Source organism: Lupinus angustifolius, chromosome LG10, assembly GCF_001865875.1.
Source record: "Lupinus angustifolius cultivar Tanjil chromosome LG10, LupAngTanjil_v1.0, whole genome shotgun sequence".
NCBI lineage: Eukaryota > Viridiplantae > Streptophyta > Magnoliopsida > Fabales > Fabaceae > Lupinus > Lupinus angustifolius.
In genome coordinates, this window is record NC_032018.1 from 7,082,816 (window position 1) to 7,105,280 (window position 22,465).

General features: G+C 29.8%; 2 protein-coding genes across 2 annotated transcripts; both read left to right on the forward strand.

The window, feature by feature from the left end:
• LOC109357772 (zerumbone synthase-like) lies at positions 3,242-7,091 on the forward strand. Its single transcript, XM_019601814.1, has 3 exons — positions 3,242-3,394; positions 3,670-3,747; positions 6,226-7,091. Exons 1-3 carry the CDS (start codon positions 3,375-3,377, stop codon positions 7,028-7,030), a joined length of 903 nt encoding a protein of 300 aa, XP_019457359.1. The 5' UTR covers positions 3,242-3,374; the 3' UTR covers positions 7,031-7,091.
• On the forward strand, positions 16,669-17,536 carry LOC109357806 (coiled-coil domain-containing protein 86-like). Its single transcript, XM_019601861.1, has one exon. The coding sequence runs from the start codon at positions 16,672-16,674 to the stop codon at positions 17,260-17,262; it is 591 nt and encodes a 196-aa protein (XP_019457406.1). The 5' UTR covers positions 16,669-16,671; the 3' UTR covers positions 17,263-17,536.

Consider the following 22,465-nt stretch of genomic DNA (forward strand, 5'->3'; position numbering starts at 1 on the left):
TTACGGTTAGAACTTCGAAACACAGAATTCGGATTGAAAAATATTTAGAAATGCATTCTGAACAAACTTGAAGTCAATATTGACTCGAACTAATATTTCAAAGCCAATGGCATAATCGGAATTCGATTTCGAGTTATGGAACTCAATAACACGTTATTAGGCCGAAATCGGGCGAATTTAGGCCCGACAGCAGCTCAAAAACTTTTCGTCATAGAAACTTACGAAACTTTACCACAAAATAGGTAATCACAAAACAAGACTAACACTCAACTACGCTTTAGTCTAATTCAATACCAATTAATTACTAAAATTATTCATTGTGAAAATAAATAATTAATAAAACATACACAGAAAATTCACGGTGTTACAAAAACAAGTTACATTAAGAAATAATCATAAATAATATCATAAAATTTAACATCTTAATTAATTAATATTTTGTTATGAAATGATTTAGGAAAGTCACTCAAATTATTTTTGTTTAATTACTATTGTGAGTGGAAAGTCAATGACTATTATGACGGCATTTGTATAAAATATTCATGCACTCGTGGTAACGAGTTTTTATTTATCAATTAATTATATATTAACATGGTAATACGAACTAAATACATAATATTGAAAATATTTTAAGCACATACATGATTGTGTTGACTTTATTATAAATTTATGTTTGACTAATGAATATATGTTTATTTTGTATCAGACTGGTATTGAACTTATGAATTTTATAATTGTGTTTGATAATACAAATGTGTGAAAGTGTTTTGTTCATGATAGATATATATGCGTCATGTAGAGATTGAATGATTACAATAGAAAATACATACAATGAAATTAGTTCACAATGTTTGTGTTTCTATATATTTTATTTTACTTTATCAAATTATTACACGATATTACTATTATATATATATGTGTGTGTTTATATTTATATCTATCTTTAACAATATTGATACTTATGTGTTTTTAAACCTGCATCAAAATCACCATGTCTTGTGTGAATGCACGGGTAACATGTGCATTCTAACCATATTAATGCACGAGTAACATACGTGTTCTTAATCATAGGAATGCATTGATAGCATGTGCATTCTGAACAATGTGAATGCACGGATAACATTTGTGTTCTTAACTATACAAATCATGAGAAACATGTTTGTTCTTAACCATACGAATGTTGTTATGTGTGTTCTTAAATATGTGAATACACATGTAACATGTATGTTCTTAACCATGCGATAAAAAAATACTGCCTCATGTGAATGCACAAGTAACTTACTAATTAAACTAGAAAGAAAATTAAATTTCATGTGTTAAAAAAATAGTGCAATTTATAAAATGAATAATTATTATTAAATTTAAATTAGAAAATAATTCTTTATTTTAATTATTGAAAAATATTTTCAAAATACTTATAAGTCAAATCGTATTTTTATATCATTGAAGTTACCTTCCGTTAAATTATATGCAAGTGGTGTCTTTGTTTTAAAAAAAATTATTTATTTATTTTAACTTGTATTTAATATCTTGAATTTGGATTTTAATTAGAAAAACATATGTTTGAGGGAAGTCCATCTCCATTGAAATGGTACCTTTTATCATTATAAGGTGTTGTTATAGAAGAAATGATATATTCTCCTATAAATTCTCTTGCATTGTAAGAAAAGTAACATTTTTCACACATTAATGTTTTTTTTAGAGTAAATTATACTGATACTTTCCGAGTTTTAGTGAAATTGTACAAATAATACTTTCTTTTTTACATACACAAACTAACCATATATATAAATACATTACCCAAGTTACACCTCGAGGACAAATACGTGTGATATTTTAAACAAAAAATGTAATGACAGTAATTAAGTTATACAAAATATGATAGATTGTAAAGATAAGTTTAAATAGTATAAGAGTCACCGTCTCTTCATTATTTTTGTTTCATTAGAAAATACATCAAAAATTCTAAGGGAATATTGTTTAAAATACTCTTATACTATATTGTTACGAACCAAAAAATAAAGAGATATTGACTTATATACTATTTGAACTTGTCTAAAAATATACCATGTTTTTAACACAATTACACATAACACATTTTTTATTTAAAAGAATACACTTATATCTCATGTAGGGATATTCAGCATAATGTATGTATATGAATTATGAGTTTATGTATATGTAAAAGAAGCTGGATGATTTATGTAATTTTTAAAATCAGATAGTATTAGTGTAATTTACTTTTTGTTTATTGATGACTAATTTACAAGCGACATTAGTCACTTTCTTGTGATGTAAAATGATTTATAAAAGAATTTGAATAAAAATATATCATTACTTTGAATGGGAATCATATAAATTTATTACTTTATCATTTAAACTACTTTTTAGGGATTTGTTAGAATTTGTTTTTTTTTTGGTAATCATGCTTTCCTATGATAATTTTGATTTAAAGTCATTTTGCTTAAAATTTCAATATATATAACGTATACATAATTAAAGCATGCTTTCATATGATAAATTTTAATATTAATTTTCATAATTAATTTACACATTATATATATTAAAACTTTATATTCTAATTACCTAGGTATTCTAGTGCATGATTATTGTATTATATATTTGTTATTCCAGTTTTTATCTCAATTGTGTTTGTAAGATTTTCAAAGGCAACAATAATTTATGTTAAAATATTTTGATGAAAAATTATAATTATCTTATATTATTATTTTACAGCTAATGTGCAAAACAATAAATACTAACATTGACCAACACAAACTTGATCCACTTATCCATAAAAGATCTTCTTATTAGCATTATTGTTTCAAATATATTTTATAATACAACTCATTTTCAATTTAAAGAATATTCATCCAACTTATTTATTATTATTTTACATTAGTATATAGAAAAGAGTAATGTCAAATTCTATTCCTCCGCAATAAAATAATATACGTCTGGTAAACCACTCATTAATTTCTACATGTCATTTTTTATATAAAAATAAGAATGTAATATTTATTCATGAATAGAGTAAAGATTTATACATATTCAATATATTGTTTACCACTCATTTATATTACTTTCCTAAAATATCAATAATAATTAAAAATCAATGATAAATTATAGATAAATAATATATAAAACTTTTATACATTTCTGTCAAAAAAAATAAAAATCTAACACTTTTATATATTGAAAAATCTAGCTCCCCGAGGGGAATCATTTTCTATTTATATACAAAAGACAAAAAGTTTCCTTCTCCTTCTATAAACACACTTTTCAATCTCCACTTTCTTCTGTGATTTCAATTTAACTTGAGATCTGGTTAAGGTCAACCATTTGTTGTTTTTTCACAGATCTTCACAGTCACTATGCTCAGAACATTAGTCAGGTTCGTTACTACTCATCATGTTCAATATTCTTTGATGTCTCAATAATATGTATCACCCTTAATTATTAGTTGGTCAACGTTTTCTGGTAATTAACTTTTGCTACGTTTTATTTCTTCTATTTTAATTGCTATATAACTTGATATTAAACATTTGTCATTTTAATTAAAATAAAATAAGATTTTTGTCATTAAAATAAAAATTATAAATAAGAACTCTCCTTTCAATACTCGAGAGTATTATTATTCGTATATGATTTGGCTTTTATCTTTTCCAGGGAGTTCAGGCTCAAGGCCTTTGACAACAGTTTGCTTAAAAAAAACAGCAGATTCTATGCAACGGTTGGTGGAAGAAGGTAAGTTTCATTAAAGCTCTACACTGTAGCTGCTTATGTTTCTGTTCTGCCTCATTTAATGGGTGCAATTATTTGAATTCTTTATAAGTGAATTACACTAAGCCTTTTATTCTTGTTTAGAAAAAAACATTTATGGTCTTTGATTATTTTTCTAAATTTACACTTATACTCAATTTCTTTTTTTTCAATGAACTATCATTCTTACTTTCGCATATGGGGAATGAGTATAGTGCAGTGTTGTTGTAACTTGGTGATAACAACTTTTTCAATTGAGTATTATTACTTCTCTTCATGTCCCTCCCCCCGTGATCTCTTGTTCAGGATATCTATAAGATATCAATTTATTTATTTACTCATTTAATTCATATTCAATTTTATTTGACATTTTGTTTATGTGAAACTATTTATATAATATATATTAAATGCCGTAACAATATTTGTGCTTCAATTTAAAAAAAAAGTTTAAAATTTATGCAGTGACAGTGTAAAGTTTTTTACACTGTCAGCATATTATCCACTGTTGATTTGTATTACTTTTGTTTGAGAGTCAATAGTGGTTAAAAAATCAATGGTGGGTGATTTGCTGACAGTGTAAAAAACACTTACAGTGTCACTGTATACATATTAAATCCTTAAAAAAATGATAACTTTAAAATTTATAAGAAAAATGTAAATTTTTATATTTAAATCCTTAAGACACCATTATCCACATCTCCTCATGATTATTTTCTCATTTAACAAAAATTATTAAACTAAACATGATTGTAGTTAATATTTTCACTGCATAGAAAATATTTAAAAGTTTATATTTAATGGTTTGAAGCAATATAAAAATGGTGTTGACCGGTGTAATCTGGAAAAAATTAATTAAATTTTATATCAGTATACCAACATAAATATATCGAACATGCAGTTATATTGGTGTGAAAATGAAAAAAATCTAGAATTTATTATAGTATCACAAATGATATAATTGAAAATATTTATTATATTCTTTAATAATTTTTCAATACTAACATTAGATGATATATATTCTTAACTTTATCGTTATACGATTTAATCCCTGAATGATCTCATCAATTATTTTACCCATGTGTCATGTCTTACTAGCATAAATGATGGGTCTCAACCAGGAAGCTACTATAAAATTAGAAAACTACTCTGACAAAAGAAAATCAACAGACTTGAAAAATAAAGAAAAAAAACTAGGTTATTCTTACACATGACATTCAGATAAGGGTATATTAATCCAATTTTGAACTTTGTTTTATAAAATTATTAATTATTTCTTCTAATAAACACATTTAAGTTATTGTGAACTCTAAAACACACCCCTCTTTACATTTAGTGATAATGTAATCACTATTAGATTAAAAATATTACTAGAAAGATAACACATGTATGAACTAATAAAGTTTTATATATTATTAGTATATAATCGTAATATATATTAATTATTGTTGACTTTTCAAAGAAATAATAATTTAAATAAATAATAGATGATACGACGACAAGATAGTTTATAATAGAAAAGTGTTACAAACCTAATACCACTTTTTTAATTCAGTTTTATTCATTTCCGTTAACAAATAAAAAGCAACATACTATAGAATATATTTAAACATTGGTAACGGAATTAAGGGAAGCACATGGAACAAATTGGGGTAGCTGCCTCTGCATGTTCTCATGCTGTAGATCTACCATACAGAAACAGCTCTCCGTGATTTTGGTGTCCAATTTTATTTTTAAACGTGTCATTTATTTAAGCCATTCTTGTAGATTCTATATCTAATAATTAAACAAAACTGTAGAAAAATGTGAAAAAAACTTGAGTCCATTGATATGTACAAAGTGTCCCTTTCTGCTTTGGTAATCACATTAATAATATGCAATCTTAATCCATAACTTTGAATCTTAACTATTATGTTATTCATAAAAGAAATGTCAACTATTTTAATCTTAATCCAACTTTTGAAAGAAAAACACAACTAAAGGTAATGTCTCTGTCTTACTTTTCAAACTCCATTAAGGAATATACAATATTAATCAATCTTATTGGAAGAAAATTTGTTCCACGACATCATCCTCTCAACTTTGTGAGAAAGAAATTATGCTTTTTGATTCAAATATTGAGATAAAGGTGATGATATCATTATCTTGACAGAGGTCATCATGAACATGATGACAAATCCATTATTATTTAGGGTGTAATGTTTATGCATTATCAGTGTAAAAGTTTATACACAGATTATGTCATCTATAATTTATTTGAATTATTTTTTTGAAGATTCAATGATTATTAGCTATGAACTGTGAATGATGTATAGACAATATATGGAATTGTCATTATATATATTTTTCTCTCTATTATTTATTCCCACCTATATTTCAAACGAAGCAATTTCTTTTATCTTTCCCGTAGCATTCTTTCTTTACCATAATGATTGACATTCATTCACTTTGGCACTAAAAAATCAGGCTAGAAGGAAAAGTGGCACTCATAACAGGGTCAGCAAATGGACTTGGCAAGGCCACAGCCCATGAATTTGTCCAAAATGGGGCCCAAGTCATCATAGCCGATAACGATACTAAACTCGGGCCACAAGTTGCAAAAGTATTGGGCCCTTCAGCCCAATACATAGAATGTGATGTCACTGTTGAGTCCCAGATAGCAGAAGCTGTAAATGTTGCTATAACCAAGTATGGCAAACTAGACATCATGTACAACAATGCTGGTATAACTGGCCCATCAATTCCACCAAGCATCACAGAGCTAGACCTTGATGAATTTGATAAGGTCATGAGGATCAATGTCTGGGGAATGCTTGCAGGTATAAAGCATGCGGCCCGAGTCATGGTACATGCGGGCTCCGGGTCCATTCTATGCACATCTAGCATAAGTGGGCTAATGGGTGGGCTTGGGCCTCATCCATACACAATATCAAAATTTACAATACCTGGGATGGTGAAGTCTGCGGCTAGTGAGCTATGTAGAGCTGGAATCAGAGTCAATTGCATATCCCCAGCTCCAATTCCAACAGCCATGTCCTTGGGCCAAATAGAGAAGTTTTATCCTGATTTGACCCAACAACAAGTAATTGACATTGTTAATGGGCTTGGTGAACTCAAGGGTGCTAAGTGTGAAGACATTGATGTGGCTCGGGCTGCTTTGTTTTTAGCATCAGATGAAGCAAAGTATATCTCAGGTCACAACCTAATTGTGGATGGAGGGTTCACTTGCTATAAAAATCTTAGCTTCCCTTCTCTAGATCAAATTGCTTAGCCTTAATTGTTCAACTTTGCAATGTATTATGGTTAATTGAAATATTTGCTATAATGTTTTCTTTATTTTTATTCTTTTTATAAATTAAGAAGACATATCTATTTCACAAGCATGTGTATGTGATTCTGTGCACTATGCCATGATTTATCTGCATAGAAGAAGAAAATATTTAAATATGTTTTTAGCCAGTAGTGAATTTAGGACCCTCCCATGACATGATAGGGATACAAGTTACATTAGTGTAATGTTATTATATTGAAAGTAGATGGCAGTATAATCTATAATGGACACTTAATTGTTCTGAGTTGTTCATCTATATCCATGAATCAAAACTAGTATGAATCTTGTTTAAAGAATGTCAAAGACACCATCTTGGAAGGAACACATATTGTGTTTTCAAATTATTTATAGTTATATTTATTATTATTGAAATTTTGTTTGTTATTTGTTAGACTATGTTATAATAAAATCTTAGTTGTTTAGTTAAATTATAAGCTTATTTATCTATTTTTCTTGTGATCGAACATTAAAATTACTTTTCTCGATGATGTTTTAAAGTTATTTGTGAAATTTCACTTTAGTAAAACACTAATTGTTGAGTGTTTAATTATGTATTTATATGATAATAATATTTTTAAAATTTGTACTATAAAATTATTAAATAGTAGTAGTTAGTATTATAAAATTTTTTTAGCCCTTAATGTAAATCAATTGAACTAATCTAATAAATAATTCACTAATTTAATCATTGACCAATAATCCAATCAAGTCAACCACTAATCTAAAATATATCATATAGAATAAAGAGTGACATTGGTGTAATTTTAATCAAGGGTGCAATTTTATCTCCTTAGGTCATATGTGGGAGTAATGAGGGAAAATGAAGGAGATGAATCAAAAAGTTAAGAAGATGAGAAATGGAAGGTAAAAAACAGTGTTATAAAAACTGGTTTGTGTTGGTCGGTTCAACCAGTAAACCGGTTTTAATACTGGTATGGTTATACCAGTCATGCAATCATACTGGTTTTAAAACCGGCAAAAACCGGTTATACAACCGGTTTTCAATTGAACCATTCCGGTCATACCGGCCAGTTTTTAATTAAAATTAATTTTTTAATAAAAATGAAAAAATATTAATTTTTTTTATTGATTTTCCAACAGTAATAATAACATATTATATTTTATACCTAATTTCACCGGTATGCGGTTTAATTAGTAAACCACTTATTGAACCGTTATACCACTATACCAGTATCCTAACCGATTTGATGATCGGTACGGTATTAACAACACTGGAAAAAAAAGACAAACATCTCTATTATTTTGGAAGTACGAAATTTAGATGGAGGATGACAAACTAATTATAATGTTAGAATATTTTTTATTTTTCCTTTAAAGTAATTAACAATGAAAAATGAACAATAATATATAATTATATAATTTTACTAAAAACATTTAAGTACATGGAAAATTTTAGAGAGTTTGAGAAACCCTTCCAAAATTGTATCTTTCATTCATTCAACTCTCAAACAAAGAAGATATTTTCTAAAGTCATATGTTCTCTTTCTATCCAAAATCACATTCTCAAACAAAACATCTAATAACCGTGAAGTCGAGCAATGTGTGAGGGCTCTCCACTCGGCCTTCTTTGAAACAGAGCTCTCTAAATTAGAGAATGAATGCCTATTTAGAAAAGGTACATTTTCTTAAGATATGTTTGTGATTTCAGTCCTGGAGATGGAAACAAAGAGAAAATGAAAACATTAGAGTTATCTCTGCAATATATTTGATGATTCTCAAGTCTTCATTTCCCATTTCTTTTCGTCTGAAATTAAAATCGCCAACAAACTATTAGGAAGAAACTATCAATTTCATTATTTTAGCAATATACTTAGTTGTTCAATTGAGATGTAGCAGGCACGTATGGATGGGATTTGAAAATTATATAAGCAACCAGCAAGTTATCTGTCATTTGTAGGAGATAATATTTTTTTCCTCATAATTAAGAACACATATTACATGTACATTTAAGAACACACATTGTTACTCATGCATTCACATGGTTAAAAACATATATGTTACTCATACATTCATATTATTAAGAACACACATGATGATGACAAATTCTAAGGGTGCCTTTGTTTTAAGATCATCTTTAGCTTCAAATTATGAGTGATTAAGGTATAATTCGGTTTTAATGAAATTTTAGGATTGATTTGGGTTCGGATTAGTTGGGTAATTTAGACTAGGGTTGGTATATGACAGGGGTTTATAAGTAAGGTTTTGGTTTGTATGTGTAGGTTAGGATTTTGTAGAGTTTTGGCTGCGGAATAGTATAGGTAATTGGGGTTGATGAATTTATTGGTAAATGTCTTGACTTGATGGATATAAGATAGATTTTGTGGCTATTTGGTTTTGGGGAAGGTGTATGAAGGTTAGGGTGGAGAAAGGTTAGGACTTTATGTTTTTACGGTAAGGTTTTGTGGCTGTTTGGGTGAGGGATTGGATCACAGTTGGGGAGTGTATTTAGGCTTGATGAGGTCTCAGTTTGGATGTATGGGGAAGGATATGCCATGGTTAGGTTTATAATGAAAAAGATGAGTGAATGATGTATGAAGGTGATGAGTTAATGGATGAGTTATGGGGTATAATTTGTATTGTGCGTGAGGCACTTGTGAAGGTGGAAAAAGAATGAAGGGGGAAGTGCCACAAGAAGGGAAGCTTGATAAGCTAGTGATCTTCGCCACAAGCAAAGAAACTTGATAAAAACTCAACAATGGTGGTCATGGCCAATCTAGGTTTAGGAGATACTTCTCAACTAAGACACTTTAATTTCTTAATCAAATTCAACGTAATTTTACTAATGGAAAATGGATTACATAAATAGGCAATTTGCCTTGGCTGAATTAAAATAAAGACTAAGTCTAAGATCTAATTAACAAAATGAAATTTGAAAATTTAAAATCCTAACTAATGTAATTCAGTTGAGATCTTTTGTTGGCTGAGTTGTTGTTGCCTTGAAACTTGACCAAGTCTTGATCCATTTGAAAAAGCACACACTTCCTTTGATATGAAGACCCATGTGGTTTGATCCATAAGTGAGTCATGGCTTGATCCTTGGTTCAAGGAAGGTTGGAACCGAATGGGCAAAGGGAGGATTGGTTCATGTTAGGGCTGATCTTGGAGTCAAACGTCCACTTGGCCTTGAGGTTGGCAACTTGCATTTGAATGAAGAAGTTATTTTATCTTCAATCCCGTGGATCATGGTGGTCAAATATATTGGTTGGAAACTAAATCTTTCACATTATCTTCTCCTTCAACCATGTGCTATTCTCATGCCTTCTCCTTATCTTTATAACAACTCTTAGCCGCCCAACACTTGCTTTCAACTTCATTTTTATTTGAATTAAATCCAAGCTGATTTAGCAAAGGAAATTTAATGAATCTCCATATTTATCTTTAGCAGATTAGAAACTTGAACTGTGTTGTCTCCATGTCACTTCCTTACATCCTCCTATTTTCATGTCATCTTGTCTTGAACCATGCCATGTCTTGTAAGACTTGATCATGTCTTGATTTCCATTTGTCCTACTCGTGCCCTTGCATATACTGTACCACTTAGCCACTATTGGGCCAAATTACAAGGAAATAAATAATTTCCCAACCCCAAATTACATCAAATTAAATACTAAAATACTTAAATGAAAATAAACATAAATCCTAAGACTACCTGAGAATTAAATTCTCATTTATTGAACTTATGCAAATAAAATAAACTAAAATAAATAAGTAATCTAAGGACATAAATGTCCTTCCTCCAAGTGATCTCTAGGATCAAATGAGTCATTTGTGACCTTAGATGGTCATGATTTGGCTTTGGCCCTAGTTATAGGACCTTCATGACCTCTCTTGCCCTTGGATTCAAAAGTTGCCCTAGGAGGGTTTACATCAACACATTGACATGTGCATTCTCAGGGTTAAAAACAGACATGTTACTCGTACATGCATTGCTAAGAACACACATGTTAATTGTGTATTCGTATAATTAAAACAGATATGTTACCTGCACATTCATATTGTTAAGAACACATGTGTTTCTCATGTATTTGTTAATTAAAACACATAAGAAAAATAAAAGACAATTTTGAATTTAAATTTTCTAATGAAAATAGGAAACCGAAACATGTTACTATGTGATTTTTTTAAAAATAAATCTCTTTAAAAGTTGTAGAAAATAATGATTTTTTAACAAAATGGAGAATTCAAATCGTGATACTATATGAGTGTTTTATTTAAAAAAATATTTAAAAGTTATAAAAACTTCAATTTCGAAAATGATTTTTTTAATTATTATTATATTCCTCACATTTTAGATCATCGTATCTGTTTTTTATTAATTGTAAGAAACGTATCATTGTATGACATGATGAAAGAAAATGACTTTTAAAATCCAAGTTTTATTTGATGATAATAGTCTCTTCTTTGGACAGTTGTCACAAATATAGGGTGTCGAGTTTAACATTTTCATTAGCACCTTTAATTCATACATAGATAGTAGAAAATGAATATAGTGTGAGAGTTTCACTATAGGAACATGAAGCTCTGTTGGAGGGGGGAAAATAAATGAGAATGTGACATGACAATGACCTTTTTTATTATCTGGTTAATAGATTCCTTATATTTCATATCGTCTTATCTGGTTTTTATTAATTCTAACAGATATATCATTGTATGACATGAGAAAATGAAATGACTTTTAAAATTCAAGTTTTATTTGATGATAATAGTCTCTTCTTTGGATAATTGTCACAAATATAGGGTGTTTAGTTTAACATTTTCAGAAGCTCTTTCAATTCATGCATAATAATAGAAGATAAATATAGTGTGTGAAAGTTCACTACAGGAATATGAAATTCCGAGAGGAAAAAAGTAAATAAAAATATGACATGTGCCCATGATAATATGATCATGACATTTTTTTATTATATAGTTAATAGATTTGTCAAAAACAAAAAATCCCACTAAATTTAGCCAAACTATATTTACATACCATAAAAAAATAAAGAATTAATAATATATGAGTTTTTTTACGGTAAGTTCCTTATTTATCCAGCATATATTAAAATATATAAATAGTAAATGATATTTTATTTTGATAATATAAAAAAAGACAGATATTATACTAAAAAATAAATAAAAAATCACACAAACATATTCAGTTTAATAATTTAAAGTGAAAATAGGGTAGTTTGCCCTCTCACCGTCAAATGTCACTCACAGTGGCAAGCTCAGTCCCACTTGAATTATCCTTATTGTCCCAGAATCAATGTAATGGTAATAATTATATTACAGATATATTAAGCATAAACTAATATTTATTTTCATTTTTTTGAGATTAAAAGTGAGACCAATTCAATTATTAATTTAAGCACAAATTAATAATTGTTGTACTGAAGGAAGAAGGACAAGAATGGCGGTGCAGAAAAAAGATACTGTATTTTTTGGGAATGAGTTAGAGACTGTGAATTACTGAAAATTTGATAAAGAAGAGTGGAATTATTATATATAAGCACGGTGGTTTAGTAGTTAATGTTATACTAGACCCCAAAGTCGATACTTCAATTCCTGAGAGCGATATTTGTTAAGAGGACAACCACAAACCCTAAAATAAATTAGTTCCTTATCCAAAAAGATGAAAAGATATCATTCATAGTACCAACAAAATATGATCTGTTGTGGTGACATTCTTCACAATGTGTCCACATCAAATTTGATTTTGCACCCCAATTATGGTGATAAGGTTGAGTTGGTGGACAATATTGTGGCATTGTGGTTGGATTAGAGGTAACAATGCATACAAGAGACAAAATTGTGTTAGAATACTGACATTGTAATCGATTAACATTGTAGTTAATTGATTAACTGATTAGTTGTTTCAGTTTTTATGTGTGCGATAATCGAATAATCAACAGATTTAATCAATTATCTAGTTAACAATATATGTTTTCTATTTTAGTTGTTGTTGTATATAAAGTAATATTCCTCTAATCTTTGTAGTTAATTCAGTAATGAAAATAATGAAATATGTTGAGAATGATATTCACTTCAATAGAGTTTTGATTCTCTATTTTTTTCTCCTTCTTCGTTCTTTAAGCTTTTGTTTTATTCATTCATTTCTCATCCTTCTTGACTCATGAAGAAACTGTCTCATACCAGACTTTAACATGGTATTTAAGCAATATAATTATTTTTTCCGATGTTTATCCATCAACCTCTCTTCTTTTGCTTTATTTGCTTATAAGCAAAATTATTTATCCATTGTTGGTCAAATAATGAGCTATGAAGTGGTGAAGAGCATTGTGAGTCTGCCTTAGATGTCTCTTGCAAACCATGAAAGAAGAAGTAAATCCTTGTTATCAGGAGAAAAGTTGATCTTTCATCTCATCTTTAGTCTCCCACTCTCACCCATGGAAGCCCCAACACTGAATCATCAATCTCACATCAGCATGAGCTCCATCAAGAACAAAACAAGCAATGAAAACATTGATCAAAATATGGGAGAAGAATTGCATGAGATTCCTAAAGAGTTGTGCTTCATCATCCAAGGGCTTCTTCGGCAGATACTACTCCAATTATTACACAGCTCCTAATGGCCCAACAGGATATTCATTCAAGAAAGTGAAGAAACCTTCAACAGTCACAATTTATGATTTTGTTTACCATGAGTTTAGCATTTATGGTAACTGGTAAATGTATTTTAGTTATTAGTAAAGAGTAGTCTTGTCTTTTGTATTTTCCTAGCTTCCTATATGTATTGGCCCTTTGGCCTTATCTCCATAATCAATTCCATATTGCATTTCTCTCCCTTCTCTCTTCTTCTCCTCCTCTCTCTTCTCTCTTCATATGCAGCTGATCTAACATGGTATCAAGAGCAAGGTTTGCTAAGGCCACAGTTTTCGCGGATCCTGTTCATTCTTCTGGGTTCCATCATCTTTTCTTCTTCTTTGCAGTGGTAGATCAGCCTCCGCAGTTCGCAGATAGCAGTTTTCGCTGAGAGAGTATCAATTTTGCTGAGCGAATTTGTCAGGTTTTCTGTTTCTCTTTCCCTTTGAATTTCGATTTCCCTGCTGTTGTGCTTGTTAGTTATGGCAACTGAAAGAGATGATTCCTTGCAATCCATTAGTGTGCAACTAAATGGATCATCCAATTATGCATATTGGAGTTATGTGATGAGATTTTTTTTGATTGGTAAACGAATGTGGGGATATGTTTATGGAACTTTTGTTAAACCTACAAATAGTGCTACTGAAATTTATGCAAAAAAGTTAGAAACTTGGGAAGTGAACAACTCGAAAATTATTACTTGGATTAATAATTTTTGTTGTGTCTCCAACATTTGATGCATAATTGCCTGGTCTCGTTTGGACTTGGCAATTGTATTAAAATATAATGCAAGCAATGATCAAGGAGATTCAGAAGCAGAAGAATGAGAAAATAATAAGATGAAATTCATTCCATCATCAATCAATATGATTTTCCCCAATTATTTCTTTTATTTACTACTCTATTTTCTTTACCACTCTCATTAAGTTCATCACATTATATTGTGTAATTTTTCTTCATTGAAGCAACATATTAGGATGAAGATTAAGATCCATTTCATTTTCTCTTTTTCATTCATTATGGTTTAGTTGGTTAAGCTTCTTTCAAAATATATATTAAGCCTTTGATAAAATTGTTTTTGCCAAATGGTGGTTAAGCGTTATTTCTGCTTCACATTATGATTTCAAGACTGAGAGATCAAGATTCGCTCACGATTAAGATTCGCTCACCAACAAGAGCATGTATTAGAGTATATATGATGTCCAATATAATCATTTCAAGCTTGGAATGCTGAGATTCGGTAAGTAATTTACACTATAGTTAATTGATTATCTATGTAAGAGTTAATCATTTAACATTGTAGTTAATTGATTAACTGGTTAGTTGTTTCAGTTTGTTTGTATGCGATAATTGATTAATCAACAAAGTTAATCGATTATCTAGTTAACAATTTATGTTTTCTATTTTAGTAGTTATTATATATAAATGAATATTCCTCCAATCTTTGTAATATATTCAGTAATGAGAATAATGATATATGTTGAGAAGTGTATTCATTTTAGTAGAGTTTTGATTCTCTAATTTTTCTCATTCACTATTTAAACTTTCTTTCTCATTCATTCACTCCTAATCCTTCTTGATTCATAAAAAAAACTTTCTTTCTCATTCATTCACTCCTAATTCTTCTTGAATCATAAAAAAAAACTTGCTTTCATAACCCATTCCAAACTTTAACAAATTGGTGGATAAAACACTCATGCCTTTTCTTCTTTAGTATTTTGATGACCATGTGTGATTCAAAGATTCTCTTATATTTGAGATAGAAGGTGGTATTAGGTGTGATGCCATTTTTTACGGCTGGGATACTTTGGTCTATTTCTTAGCTATTGTGGTTCCTTTAATATCTTTCTGAATGTTTGATTTGTATTATTTACAAATGCTATAAAAAAAATTATCCACTATAAACTTCAAGGATTAATTTGCATATATTTTTCAATAATATAAATTGAGTTAGTATAAGATTTTATGTAATCACCACCATAATGTAAATGAGTATATTATCTATACATTATAATTGTAAAGATGTATATATAATTAATATATTATTCACTATTCATTTGTATTATTTTTTTAAAGTCAATAATAATTAATATAAATAATAATATAGGAACAATGTATAAAACTCATATAATATTAGTTAAATGCAAAAATTTGAACATTGCTTGTAGGCCACCTCACATTGCCCACAAAAAAATGTAGACATGACATCAAATTTTTGTCTGTTAACCTATATCACTTCACATATAAACATGACATCAAATTTTTGTTGTTAACTTACTTGACATGCTTGCTCATTAAATTTGTGGGCATTTCAAATTTCAAATTGGCCACACAGAATGTGTGATTTCCTTTATTTAATATGTGTTTCCATCCAATTTTCCACAATTTTCATCCATCTCTATGAATAATCTCTGTATTTGCTCAACAATTCCACTTTTTCGAAAACCTAGAACAACTAAAGAATTATAATCCACTATCTGCTTAAGGTTGCCACCACTTTGCTATGCTATATTTGTTTGATTGGATGTTTAGGATCACAACTTTCATGTAGCAATTAACTTTATCTTGCCAATATGATTGTCCTAGTTTCCACAATTGTTATGAGTGAAATGAAATATATTGGAAAACAAATGAGTGAAATGTTTGAATGTCTTCATTTTTTGTGTGGAGTTTAACTCAAATTGCCTAAATAGGAAAATGTGCTGTTTGCATGTCTTCATTTTACTTATGTTTTATGGACATAATAAAAGGATATGCAAAAATGAGTTGGATAATCCGTTTTGTCACATATACTATTCGTGCACGTATTTTTTTCTTAATAAATACATATTAAACTCAAATTATAAATTATGAGTACCAAAAAAGAATTATAAATTATGAAGACAGGGTATATTCGTCATATGACTATCCCATTACCGCATGATATAAAACCCTACAAGGGCCTCTAGGGTTTTGGATCTTCTCTTCACACAACAACCATGGCATGCACAATCGACTTTCGTTGCCTAGACGAGGGTTTCGGCGGCAAGACCTACAAGCGCAAAAGAGAAGAAGCTCAATCCCAAAACAACGCCGTCGTCGCCAACATCAACAACAACAACAATGGAACCGTTTCAATGGAAACCGACGACGTTCTCCCTCCTCCAGCGAAAAGATCCGCCGTTCCATCGTCGGAAAATCCCGACAAGCCGGTGTTCGGGAACCCTAGCTACGACGGCGTAATCGCCGGGAGGGTTTCCGGGCGGAAATGGAAGCAACCGAGGAAACAGAGGGCTTCATCGGTTCATGTGTTTCATAAGAAGACAACGTTTGAGCAGAGAGATAAAGAGAAGCAGATAAAGAAAGCGTATAAGGAGAGAATGACGGAGTTGAAAGAGGAGATTCGGTTGAATAAGGTGGAGAAGAGGAAGAAGAGAGAAGAGAGAGAGAAAAAGAAGCAGGAAAATGTTTTGAAGTCGGGGACTAGGTTTCAGAAGATTACTAATCCGAATACGTTGAAGAAGATTGCTAAGTCTAAGCAGAGGAAGCAGCTTAAAGTTGTTCCTGATGATTTTTTGAAGCATAAGTAATATCTTGTTTTCTATATGTTGTTTTTTTGTTTGTTTTATGAATTAAAGTTTTGTAATCCTGAGATTCTATAGTCGTGTGCAGTGTTTTAAATCACAGTTATGTTGCATTTACTGCAATTGTGGGAAAATGTAGCTAATGTAGAGACTCTTGAAACCATAATATTGCACTTGTGATCCCAGTTACTTTGGGTAGTGCAATTTAAAGTATTGTTTTGGAAACATAATATTGTGATTCCATTGCTTGTTTGAATTTGATGTTATTTCTTTTGCTGCATACTTTTTGTTTTGAAAGTTGCATTGCCTTGATCAATCTTTAGTGGAGTTTAGTGGAATGATTAAAATCTAGGTGAAGTTTTTGTTGTGATTTTTCCATTAAAAAAATACTTTGAACTGAAACCATGATACTTTTGAATCCTCATAGTTTATGCAGCGAATATTTCTATTAAAAAAAAATTCAAAGATAGCTTGGGAAATCAACTTGGTTTTATTGGTATACTCTTTAAAGGGATAAGACCTCATTCTACCACTCTCAGAAAGATGATGCAGGTATATGGATAACCTTAATCGTGATGCCCACAGCACTTATTGATCGTGATCACAGAGGGCTAGAGCATGAAGAGTTTATTCATTAGCATTCCTGCAGGGCTAGAGCATGAAGACTTTGAATTTGTTGGGTACTTTGCTTGACCAGACCCCCTTGCCAAGTGCTGGAGACTTGATTTGAGACTTCACCCAGGTTTGGATGGATGCAATTGAAGACTTTTAAAATGGAACTTGCATCTGCATCAACTAACATGTTTTCAGTAATGAGGGAATCCTATATGACTGGTTTTCCCTTTTAATCACTAACTCATGTTAGTTTTGATGATACTCCATCTGATCCATGGATCATTCAGAATGTGAATTCTTCTTCCATCCCCTATTTTTCATCTAATATTTTGTGTATCGAATTAGCTATACAGCATTTGTGTGATTTATAAGTTTATCCTTTATGTAGACTGGTCTGTACATAAAGAAGTTCTTGTTTGAGTTCAACCCAACTGTAACCCAGGACCTTTCTGATCCCTCTGTCTCTCATGGCTTTCTTCAACTACCCTACATTGTCCCATTTACCTAGTGCTGCATAGATATTGGACATGCTAACATATGAAGCAACATATCTAAGGACCTTCATATTGAATAGTTTTGCTGCTTTCTTTGCCAACTTTTGATTTATATGGATTCTACATGAGTTGGGAATTGATGACTGGCCACATAATTTCATCAGGTTTAAAAGGCATCAATTTCTCTGTCTCAAATCTTCCATTCAGACATAACATATCAACTATTGACGCATGACGCCCTCTTTTTGGAACAAGTTTATATTTTTCAGTCATGAAATTAAAGTATCGTATTCCTTTTTCAACTAGACCACAGTAGTGGCTGCAGGCAAATAGAATCCTAAGGAAATTAACAGAGTTTGGTTCCAAACCTGAATGGATCATTTGTTTGGGAGTGTCATTTTTGTTAAATCATGTTGCTTTGAAGAAGAAAAGCTTGCTGCAAAATGAAGAACTATTGTGCTAACAGAGGCAAAAACTAAAGAAAAGAAAGAACACTAAATGCAGACTTTCTTCTCAATAAATTGTATTAATTTCTCAATATAAAGTACAATTAATCACTTATTTATATAAGAAGACTAAGAAGAAAAGAAAATAACAAAAATATAGATCTAATGAGAACTTACTAAAAGAGGAAACTAATTAATAACAGAAATAAGAAAAGAAAGAAAACTTCTGTTATTTAACTTGGGGGCAATAGCAATAGCTTTGGGCTTATCTTTGGGTTTGGCAGCAGTAACATTGTCTTCAACACCATGTGTCTCACACTAAGACTATCTTCTAGAACACTCGACTCCTATAAGAAAGCACATCACTTTTGTTTTACAAAATTAGTCATCAAAACATATGGTGATTTGTTGAAACCTTTTCATGGATTCAATCTAATGATGTTTGAAACCTTTTCATGGACACTTTAAAGTTAATATAACATGCTCTTATCTTAAAAAAAACATGAAAATGCAGAATTTTACTTCAACTTTTTATGATAAACCTCTTATAGATTTCCAAGAGAAAGATGTGATGTTTTCAAAAACTTAGGATGATATACAGAGTTTAGAGGGGTTCCAAGGTCCACTATAGAAAGTATCAAACACTTGGAATTATACTAGTACATTTGGTTACGTACTAGTTGAGTTTCAATTTTGAAAACACATTTCTAGCATAGAGTAATCAGTTATTGGTTTGTGGTAATCGGTTACTGGCTTGTGGTAATCGGTTACTGGACCTTACTGTCCCATGAGTAATCTATTACTCAACTTAGCACAAAGTAATCAATTATTGTCCAATCAGATAATCTATTGCCTTGTTTCAAGTAGTTTGTAACTCTATTTCAATTAAATGTTACTTGGTTTTCTAAAAACTCTTTTTTAGAAACCTTGTTAATATTTTCATCCTTTAAAACTTAGAAAAATAATTTTGATAAGCCTTATATGATATTAAAATTAAAATAAACTATTAAGATAAGTCCTTAAGCTAGAAAACAATAAATCTCATGTACTAATTTTGAACGTTTAATATAGAAGGTATTCAACTTTCTTCTTCTTTATTGATGTTAGTGTCTTCATCAAATTCTAGTCAAGAAAAAAACTATTCTTCACAATCTCCCTATTTTTTATGATAACAAACCTCATTTGTAACAGTTTGAATTGGGTTTACTCAGGGTTACTCCCTCTATCTTGTATATCTCCTTATTTTTTTAACATTTTAAGTCTGCAATGCTTTAAAATAAAAATCAAACACAAGACCAAATCTTTTTCCTCTTTTGACATCATCAAAAAAAAAGAAAAAACAATAATTTCTAAGGCAAACATATATGGAAAACATACAACTTAAGTGCCTAAGTCATAAGTTAACAATACATTTTTTCACAAGGAATTTCACTATTTGTAATATTTTCAGGGAATTTGAGTGAAGAACAAGTGAGAAATGATAGAGAATTAGAAGGAAAAAAATTGGGAAAAGAAAAATGAGTGACACACTAGCTTTTCTCTTTCATACACTGACAAGTAACTGATTACTTACTTGAGGTAATCACTTACTCAAGTGTTCTATCCAAAAATTTATCAACTTAAATAATTGATTACTCTTCAAGAGTATTCAGTTGCCCAACCTTATTGGAACTAATCCTCGGTGCCAAGTATTCAATTGCTCATATAAACTAACTTCTTTTGAACTTTAGATAAGTATGAAGAGGGCCAAGTAATCGAGTATCCATTTGGAGTAATCGAGTATCCATTTGGAATAATCGATTATCCATTTGGAGTAATCGATTATCTATCCTTTCTATGATTCAGGATAACCATCACCAATGCCTAGTGATCAGTTACCCTCCCTGAGTAATCAGTTAATAATTTATTTGTAACCCTTAAAAAGAAATTATCATATTCAAACAAGTATATAAACACTAAATCAATCATGTTGTATATAATAAATCAATAAAACATAGAAAGTGAATGCTTGCTTTAAATTATTTTTATCTAGTATGTCTAGTTCTTTTCTAATCTTACAAAAGGATTTTATTGGTAAAGATTTTGTAAATATATTTGCAAGTTGAGCATGAGTGTTAACAAAATCTAATTCTACATCTCTTTTGAGCACATGGTCCATTAGGAAACAATTCATTATATTTATGTGTTTAGTTCTATAATGCTTTACTGAATTCTTAGTTAAATTAGTAGCAATGTGTTGTCACATCTAATGGGAGTGCAACCAATATCTACTGCATAGTCGAATAGTTGTTGTTTGAGCCACAAAATTTGTGTACAACAACTCCCTATTGGAATATATATGCTTTTTACAAGACCATGAAACTAAAGCTTTTTCTAATATGTGATATATACTACTAGTATTCTTTTCGTTCAGTTTTACATCCAACAAATCTGAACCATAATACATAGTCAAATCAAATATACTTCCTTTAGGGTGCTATAAACCTACATAGGTTGTTCCTTTATGATATTTAATTATCCTATTAATAATATTTTTCTTTAGGTTTTGATTGATACCTAACACATAAGCATACACTAAACATGATGTCAGTCAATCATACATCGATATTTGGTGATGTCTATGGATTTCTCAATCTCGTCTTTGTCAATATATGTATTTAAGCCCATGAGTGTGGTTATTGATTTGCAATCATTCATGTCAAACCTTTTCAAACAGAGATCTACAATACTTGGATTGATTTATCCAAGGTTTGTTTTATTTGTATTCCAAGAAAGTAGTTCAATTTACTCATCATTGACATCTCAAACTCACCTTGCATCATGTTAATAAACTCACTATACAAAGATTTTAATAGATCCAAAAACAATATCATCCATATATATTTGGACTAATAATGTATGATTGATCAACCCCTTTAATAAAAAGTATAGTGTAACTTTCCTTTTTTGAAATTCTTTTTGACAAAAAATTATTCAATCCGTCATACCAAGTTATAGGAGTTTGTTTCAAGCCATAAGATGATTTTTATAGTTTTATATACAATTTTTTTATAATCTTAAAAACATAGAGGCTGTTCAATATACATCTCATCTTATATATAACCATTTAAAAATGCACTTTTGACATCCATTTGATATGATTGAAAATATAGGTTTAGGAACTATATATGACTCATCAAATTTCTTATAAAAAACTTATATATATTCATTATATTGCAAATCAAAATATTGCAAATAAAAATAATTAGTAAATTAATGATTGACATGTAGTATGGTTGGTATAGAATAAGTATAATATTAATATTATTGTATTCAAGTTTCCCGAACCTATCAGCAATTCTTGTACCCACAAAAACTTCAACTCAATAGGAATAGCAACATGGCAGATCGGGGTCAGATATATATTTATCTAACCCCGGACTTGAAATTTAGAACCCAAACTCAAATTCAACAGGTTAAAAATAATAATATTATCTTTGAACATGTCGGGTTTCAGGTAACTCGAACCCAAAGGAAAAACTCGACAAAAATAAGTGAATGTTGCAATTCACAGTAAAAAAAAACCATCACTATTATATAATGCATTTTAATTTTACTATAGCGTATACTAATTTAACATATACTAATTCTATATTCTAATAATCTAATCAGAAT

Bases quoted from the DNA above. Each gene is read 5' to 3' on its own strand.
- LOC109357772 (XM_019601814.1), top strand. From the start codon at position 3,375: ATGCTCAGAACATTAGTCAG. The intron at 3,395-3,669 runs GTTCGTTACTAC...TATCTTTTCCAG, and splicing joins ATGCTCAGAACATTAGTCAG to GGAGTTCAGGCTCAAGGCCT. The intron at 3,748-6,225 runs GTAAGTTTCATT...CTAAAAAATCAG, and splicing joins GCAACGGTTGGTGGAAGAAG to GCTAGAAGGAAAAGTGGCAC.
- LOC109357806 (XM_019601861.1), top strand. From the start codon at position 16,672: ATGGCATGCACAATCGACTTTCGTTGCCTAGACGAGGGTTTCGGCGGC.